Source organism: Athalia rosae, chromosome 3 (genome assembly GCF_917208135.1).
Source record: "Athalia rosae chromosome 3, iyAthRosa1.1, whole genome shotgun sequence".
NCBI lineage: Eukaryota > Metazoa > Arthropoda > Insecta > Hymenoptera > Athaliidae > Athalia > Athalia rosae.
In genome coordinates this window covers 16,809,268-16,817,780 of record NC_064028.1, presented here as the reverse complement: position 1 = coordinate 16,817,780, position 8,513 = coordinate 16,809,268, and the positions used below count along the sequence as shown (strand labels likewise).

Sequence of the window (8,513 nt, the reverse complement as noted above, 5' to 3'; positions counted from 1 at the left end):
CTCTAGTTTGTGGCTCCATCACATTAAGGGAGGTTGAACTTAGTTGTTAAATTTTTAAAAGGGATCCTCAAAATGTTGACATCACTGTACTTCTACCCCCCATACATTACTGGTTGAGTAGACTGAATCGGTGGTAAACTTTGAATATGCTTTGAAATCATCGCTCATAAAGCCCATTCTGGCTCATGTGGATATATCAGGGTAGATGAAAGAAAATTACAATATTTATCAAGTAAAGATTTTATTGAAATATAAGGAATCTGTACCAGACAGAACTAAAATTACTGTTGGATTTGGTACTATCGGGGTTTCACATTTTGTGTAGGTTTTAGGTTATTTGTTTCTCGAGTTTTAGGTGTTGTACAGGATGATGTATCTATAAGTACAGAAACAATATGAAGGTACGGGCACAGTCTATTTCAAAATTCTAAATCTAGTTGGGTTCATTTCTTGTCACCACTTCTTAAATTTACAAATTAGGAGGATACCTTTATTGTTTTTTGTTGATTTTTCTTTCTTTTCTTTTTCCTATTTACAATTGATAACTGAAAATACTAATTCTAACTTGTATTATATTCTGTTTGTTTTTCATTATTCACCATTTGTCACCGCAACTTACATCACAAATTACATGGGATTGTATTTTTTTTCGTCTTACTTTTTTTGTTCGGCTTCTTCCTATTTACAATTTTTACATACCATTTTCTAAATATACATTTAAATACATTCACGATTTCATTTTATTTAATTTTTTTTCTTTATCACTAATGCGCGATCAATTAGTAATAGGAGATAATTATTATTATTCATATTATTATTTCCATTTTTTTTGTTTAATTCATTTATTCACTCATATATTCATTTATTTATTTATTTCCTCCCCTTCCAAGGGGCAGCCTAATAAAAAGACTTCCCATAATTTACTCCTAATGATAGAAAAAAAAGCAATTCAATAAAATCGTCAAGTATTAGCACATTCAAAAATGTCACCTGTACTATTCTTCCGTATATACACCGTAAATCAAACAACTTCTCAATATCGAGAAGATTGAAATATTGGATTTTACAATTAATAAAGATTCGTATCGTGTATCGGCCCAAGTATTTATGGGAAGTCCGATTACCATTAGAACCATTTATCTACATTGTATGATAAATTTCAAGCCGCGAGTGCAAGAAATTCTAATTATAATAAACGTAGTAATAATAAATAAGCAACACATATAATCAGCTTCATAATATGTATAGTTATGTATGTGTCTATGTACGCATATTATCACTGATTCACTGGTTCTGAGGGCGCGCGTCAAAATGCACAAGACGATCCGTGAATTATAAAAATTGTGATTGAATTAAAAAAGAATTATTAAAAAAAAAAAGGGAAAAAAAATTAGCTTCCATATTCTTTTATAACACAACAGTTCGATCAGAAAACCATCTATACGACCACATGATCAATCATTGTTCATCAAATGACTAAAAAACTTAGATCAATTCATCGAAGTATAAAAAACGGATCAGCAAGCTCATAAAATATCGTTAAAATTAATGTGAAAATATATTGGTGACGTGGATGATAGTTGCCACAATCGAAAAACATTTCAGTATCATCTCAGGATTTAAAACTCCGCAGCCACTATTTTCATAAGATTAAAATTCGGTCCGATAGGCCGAGCCGGCCGAAAAATTTTGCAGCACAGCAAATAAATAGTAATCGGTTGAATCTGTGGTGCGTTATTAGCTGTATTTACAGTTGAAATCGATTGAAAAAAAGAATACTCACGTTATTCCTGAATTCCGATTCATAAAGCAGCGCAATAGCTGCACATCTTTAAGGCCAATTATTAGGCGTGTATAAGACGGATTTGCCTATTAGATTAACTCGTCCGATCTCTTTTCCAAATTCACGTAATTCAAGATACTAGCAACTCACAGTCGAAATTCTATTCAATCGTGCTTATAGCTTGTATTTGAAAGAGGAATAAAAGAAAATAAGAAATCAATAGCGCAGATTTTCAGATCTTCGCAGTAATTTGAGAGCGTGCAGTTAATCAACTGTAAGCAGTAATTGCCTCTTTGAATCTCGACGAATTCAGGATCAAATTGATCGCTTGATTAGAAGGAAAACGATACCACAATATTTACATTTTGATACCACTCGATACGTTGCCCAGATATTTTATCTGCTTTGAGATACTTTAACACTCAATATTACGATTCAATATAGACGGGATCATCAGTTTCGTATTTATTTACATAATAAAACGTAACGGTTTCGTTACCCGTCGAAATCGAAAGTATGGAATGGTATCATAGTCGCATTGGAAATCGTCCTCTCTCTATACCTACATTTTTTTCTGTCAGTCTAAATGGCTAGGCGATTTGAGATCTTATCTAGAACTACTTCTAGATCGTGCACTGAAAATTTTTCAAGCGGCATTCACAAGTCACTCTTCAATGAATTGATCCAGAAGTATTACACAGAAACAGATAAACGAGTCGTGAACAACCACAAAATTCCAAGTCAATTTATTCGAGTTGAACAACTCTGATCATCGTTAGGTTCTTAACCTTAACCGGGTCTAATCCGCACGTCCCAGTAGGTTTAAAAACAATGTAATGCAAACCTTGTAAGTTTGATTTTGATCGGAAAAATTTCACTATAGTTCTTTCTAAATCCTGACTGAAAATCATATAAAGAATATTTTATCAATTGAGTTGTTAAAAGATGTCACTCTTCGGATCTCTTTCCCTAAAAAATCCTTTTTCAGTCTTGCATTCCCTGATTGTGACAGTTTTCAAGTTAACCGTAACATCCGTAATGAATACCTGATCTGCAACGGGATTTCTGGCGTGCCAATAATCGGTACCTGGACTCGTCAGAGGAACGTAAATTTCCGGTTTAGATGATATTTCTGTTTGCTGTTTAATGCTTGGAGCATTGTTATTATTGTTATTATTATTATTATTATGACTATGATGCCCGTTTACAACGGTAGGTAACCTGTTATTGTTAGTGTAAGAATCTGTTGGCGTTGGTGACTTATGCCCATTTGTTCCATCGAGAGTAACAGAACTCCCATTTGGTTTGTCAAGTTTATCAAGCTTGTGATCTGCGACCAAGATCTTCTTCTTTGTCGGCTGTTGTGGTTCTAAAGGGGTATCCAGTTGAGGTGATAATGGAGCCGAAGGAGCTCTTGGAAGAGACGGCAACGGACCATGAGGAACATCAGCCTCGGGTCTCTTTTTGTCTTGCGTAGCAGGGGCCAAAGTTGTAGGTACCGCTGGCAAAGGCTCTTCTGGGGTTGATTTTACACTAGAAGATGAGGGTCTCCTACCATTTACTTTGTGAGGCTGAAATGAAGAAATGAGGAATGATTGAAAAACTGATGTCACAGAGGAATTGATTTCGTTGAAACAATGTTAATAAGGACTGTTTAGAAGAGTTTGGAACTTACATGATAGGATGGCGATGTTGTATTTGACTTGAGAGGAAGTAGCCTTGGAATTTTATTCGGGGGTGGGCTACCGCTGCCACTGCTTGGACTGCTAGTTGTAATTGTGACCCCAATTTTGCCAGATTCTTTACTGAGAACTTCAGCTTTTCTTTTAGTTCCAGCAGGCTCTCTCCTTGGTAAGAGCGGTACGTCAGCACTGCTGCTAGAACTGTCCGAGTCAACACTTAGAGTGGACAACTCAGGAGGCGTAGGAGATTCATGACCATCTAGAGAACTCTGGAGTGTATCTTCGTCATGTGTGATTGGGTTTAGTAGGGCAGCAGAGGTGCTGCCTGTCGTCGACTCGTCCTGACTATCTTCACCGACTCTTTCATCACCACCAGGTTCTTCTCGAACGTCAAGGTTTGCTAGGACCTGCTCCTAAACAAAGAGTTTATTGCATGACATAATGCAGATTTCAGTAAGTATTTCGTGTCTATTGGATAGTTTGAAATTTAGTGGGCTCATGTAAGAATAAAGTACATATTAATAGATCGACTCTCACATTATATCTGGCGTCCCTTCTCCTAGGTCTCCTTGTGACGGCATCACCTCTTTGGCTTTCTTCGAACAGTTCGATCAGCCTGACATCTAAAATGTTCTCTTCTGGCTCCCAAGTGCTGTGCCTACAATCATGGCAATAATCTTAATAAGTGTCATTCATTTTCCTTAAGTTTATATCTCCAATGAGTTTTGCTTCAACCTCTTTGACGCAAATTCTCAACATTTGTTGAAACGTACCTTTGGCTCCAACCCTTCCATTTGACGAAGTATTCGACCTTTCCCTGAAACAAAAAAGAAAACAGGCGAAATTGGTGACAATTCATAGATCGTTAATAATGATAATGAAGTTCAGAGGCTAGTACACTTCCAGTTGTAAAGGATCTGATTTTGATTTCCATGTGATCACAAGTTTATCTAATTATAAATGGAAATACGCGGGTGTGAATAAAACCATTCGACGACTTTTCGTACTGAACGACTAAAATCTAGCAAGAATATTTCCGAATCGATACCGAAGATGCTCAGCAGCTGCGAATGTTGCTCATTACAGTTTTCACCAAAATCGAAGTGGGGATTAAATCGGAACTTCTGTTCTTGCGAGTGGGAATAAAACCCATCCACACATTCGTCGTTAAAAATTATCCATTTAAATATCTTCGGTTGAATCAAGTCGTCAATGAGTTGTCACATTTTCTGCACCAATAAGTGAACCCGGCTTATTTTTTCTTTTTGGTTTTTTACGGAATTTCGAATCTATCGCTGTGTGCAAACTATCCGTAAATAGATCAGGTAGATTAAAAAACAACAACATAATAGCGTCAGGTAATTGTGATTGATTATCTTCGTGAAGAGGTAGTTTGTTTTATTGACTCCTACTGCAGCACATAAATCGTCAGTATTACCGGATATTGCGTAGAACGGGTGGCCGGAAGGTGCAAACCAGGAAGAAAAATCATAAGCACTTTAATCGAAAACCGTGTTACGGTTTCACTGAAATGCGATGAACAAGTACCGGTCATTACGAAAGCTCAATGAAATCAAATTTTCGGATCATTTGTCATGCTATCATCGTCAGAAAATAATATCGATGAGCAAAAAAAAACGACCTGTCAAACTTCAAGTCATGTTTTCTAAAAACCATCCAGCAATATTACTAATTCCATGAGTAATAAAAGAGCGGTGTAATGTACGTACAAATGGCTCTGTCGACGTATCTCAAGTTCACGATCGGTATCGAGATAGAATCTGTGAGGTGAGAGAATTAGATATGGCAAACGACAGCGTTAGGCATTGAGAAAATAGGTACATTGCAGGGTCTATCCGTGGCGTCGCTACGCGTGAAAAGTGGTAAGTAAACCAGTCTCAACACTTACCCGCCTCACCCTTTTCTTCATAATCCTTTCGGCGGCGTAAACTCTGTCTCCTAAATCCATGTTTAATCCTTATCGGTAAAACGGTTGTTCACAAATCTCAACACTTTATTTTATATATCCAAATCCGGCAGAAGTTGGCGGGACGTCTTTCGCTAATATTTAACTATGTTTTTACGAGTACACTGTTTCACGAAAATTGTGCACCTTTTATTTGATCGTTAGTTCACTTTTCACATAAGTAACAACCGGGACCACTTTTTTCGGCGGATGTCAAAACTATTTTCCGCGCGACAGTCAATCGAGGGGACATCGATGAAACTCGCGCACGTGTGATAAACACAACAGTGCGCACGTCTCCGGATACCACAATAAAAACACAACGAAACCAAGGAACATAAAATAAAAAAAACCAACAACGACACAACAAAACAAACGAACACAGACGCACGAAGAAACGATTTCGAGTATACGATTCTCCGTTCGGTTCGTCAGTTCAGCTCCTGATCAGCATGTTCAACGTTTTTGGTAGGGGTAGTGAGTAGTAGTAAATCCAGCAACTACCGGTGGCACCCTTACGTCCATCGGTATACGTTATTCAATGCGTTGCTGCCTTCGCGGCCTTCGTGGACCGTTCGAATGAAATAACGAACGGTGTGTTTGTTTATCGTCAATCCCGAAGAATCCACGGGGAGAAACGCGACGCTTTTCCTATCTTCCGGTCGTTCGTGGTCGCACGACGACCGAGCCCCGCTGCAGGTCGAGTATTTGAATAACGAAAAGCGACGTATGTCCGTTGCAATTCGGTAAAGAGTATATATATATGGTAGTAACGTCGTTTCACGTATGTATATACGACGAGAGAACGACGGTAGGCAGCCGTAGCCGGCAACACGTTTTCTGTATTCCCCGCCGGTTCTCGGGAGAGTTCGTCGAGTGTGACGTCAGCGATTCCCCCTCGCGTAAACACCAAACATGGCCGGCGGATACACTGGTGGTGGATGCGCTCTAAACAGGTCAATAAATCGAGCTGAATAAACGCGTACGCGAATAGTTAATTATTAGTGTTTGATGTTCAGTTAAAAGCGGGTATTAAAGTCCACGAATAAAACTGTTATATATGTTATAAAAATAAGTGAATCGTGTAGAACGCTGCGTACAACCCGGTTGCCGTTCGGCGTCTAGTACATTCTCCGAACGACAGCAGACTAGCGACAAGGTCTACCGACCTCCCCTCGAACCTCGTAGGATGGACTCGCCCGACGAGAGAGAATTGGAGTGGGGCGGGAGGGAATCGGCGGAAGAGAGAACGACGAAGAAGGGTGCAGGGGGCAGAAGCGGGCCGAAGTGAAGGGCGAGGGGGGAGAGAAGCTCTCAACGGTACGCGGGGAGCCCAGGCGCGACAGAGATCGACGACAAAGAGCAGCGCCGCCGATCCTCGAAACAAGAAAGCTGCCTGCCTGGCTAGCCTGCCTCTGGCTGCGCTGCCTGCCACCCCAAGCCCCCAGAAAATGACGCGGCGTTGCCACGTCCTGTTAACGATGTATCCAAATGTCGAATTTCGCCGATATATCGATACACTTTCGGCACTGTGATGCGCGTATCCAATAACGTAGATTCAACACTTGGCCGAATAGTTTTCAGCGGCTTCGGGACGGTCGTTATAAGGGGTAATAATGAGGTAACTAAAATCCGACAACACCGTATCCTCGGCTGCGACGTTCTGTCATACACACACAGCACACACTTACGAAACAGGGTATATAACACAGTTACACACGACAAAACACTCGCGCTCCGTAGTAAGTAGAGTAGCTTTAATAATCCCACTCTGAAACGGCAGGCAGCAGCAGCAGCAGCAAGAGCACACCGGCAAACCGATGACGATAGAGAGAGAAAGAAGAACCCTCACCAACACACGAACCTTTGGATCACTGATTACCACACAGAATAATATACACCAGTTTTCTATGTGTGAGTTATACTAAAAACTACACACAAGCGCACGCGCGCGAAAAACGTTCGCTTTTATACGTAACGTATTTGTAAATTCACACAACAGCCGGACGCCGTTTATATTTGTGTAGGTTATTTAACGAACGTACAATTACACGGACCTCGACGATGTTCAGGTTTATTATCTTTATTTTTTCTTTTAATCACACGATCAACTCACTGAGTCTTCTTTAGAGAGGACGGTTTTCTGTGGTTACATTGAGTTTCTTCCTCGCGTATCTTCTCCTATCTGTCCCCCCCGTGAAACGACAAACTGTACGAACGAACGTACGTACGGACGAACGAACGAAACACGTACTACCTCGACGGATCCCGAAACAAGAGTGTGTCCTCCTGCCGTCGAGGCGACTCCGCTCTTCCCGTCCTTTGGCATAAATACTTTAATGAAAAAAAAGTGAAAAAAAAGTAGTTGGAGAAAAAAGACAGCTTAACGTTCGCCGATTGGTCGAGTCACTTGGGCACCCTAGTGATTTGACCCCTCTCGGTTCGAAGTGCCAATCAGACGCTGGCACGGCCCACGCCGTATCCCCTCACGCGTGCCCGAAGGGCGGAGCTTACAGTCGGTTGCGTCGTTTTTGTTCCCTACTCCTCTCTTCGTCGGCTCTTAATGCCCTCTGGCCTCCCCTCAGCCCCTTTTTCGCCGTTCCGACGGTGCCGTCGGTCGTTCGGTCGCTTGCGTCGTCGTCCCCTTCACAAACCCGAATAGAGTAGAACACCGATGCTTGTTTGCCGGTTACCGCTGCCGCTGCCGCCGCCGCCGCCGCCGCCGCCGCTGCTGCTGTTGCTGATGTTGCTACTGCGCCACCGCGTTGCTCTCGCAGTTCAACTTGCTTTTTACTCTCTCCCGTACACTTACGAACGCACCACCTATCTCCTACTAGTAGGCATATAACAGCGATCCTGCTGCAGCGGTAGGCACATCGCAATACTACAAGTGGCACGGCGTGGTATGGTTATATGGTATGGAATGGAATACCCGTACGCGATGCCGTACATCGCCCTGGGGAGCTTTGTTGCGCGACGACGGGGGGGGGGGGGGGGGGGGACAACGTAGAAGGGACGAACTGTCGAGAAGAGAGTAGTTTTTATTTTTTTCATTCTTCATTTATCTATATATATATATATA

At 41.2% G+C, this 8,513-nt stretch overlaps 1 protein-coding gene across 2 annotated transcripts; it reads right to left on the bottom strand.

The window, feature by feature from the left end:
• Positions 1 to 224: 224 nt before the first annotated feature.
• LOC105683422 (polycomb group protein Pc) lies at positions 225 to 8,202 on the bottom strand. 2 transcript variants are annotated; one of them, XM_025747104.2, is made up of 5 exons: positions 5,375 to 8,202; positions 4,239 to 4,282; positions 4,003 to 4,123; positions 3,459 to 3,872; positions 225 to 3,354 (listed from the first exon to the last, which is right to left on the bottom strand). In XM_025747104.2, exons 1-5 carry the CDS (start codon positions 5,432 to 5,434, stop codon positions 2,722 to 2,724), a joined length of 1,272 nt encoding a protein of 423 aa, XP_025602889.1. In that variant the 5' UTR covers positions 5,435 to 8,202; the 3' UTR covers positions 225 to 2,721. The 2 variants fall into 2 exon arrangements, with proteins under 2 accessions (XP_025602889.1, XP_012251422.1); XM_012395999.3 differs by having other exon boundaries at positions 3,459 to 3,878; positions 5,375 to 8,188.
• Positions 8,203 to 8,513: the final 311 nt, after the last annotated feature.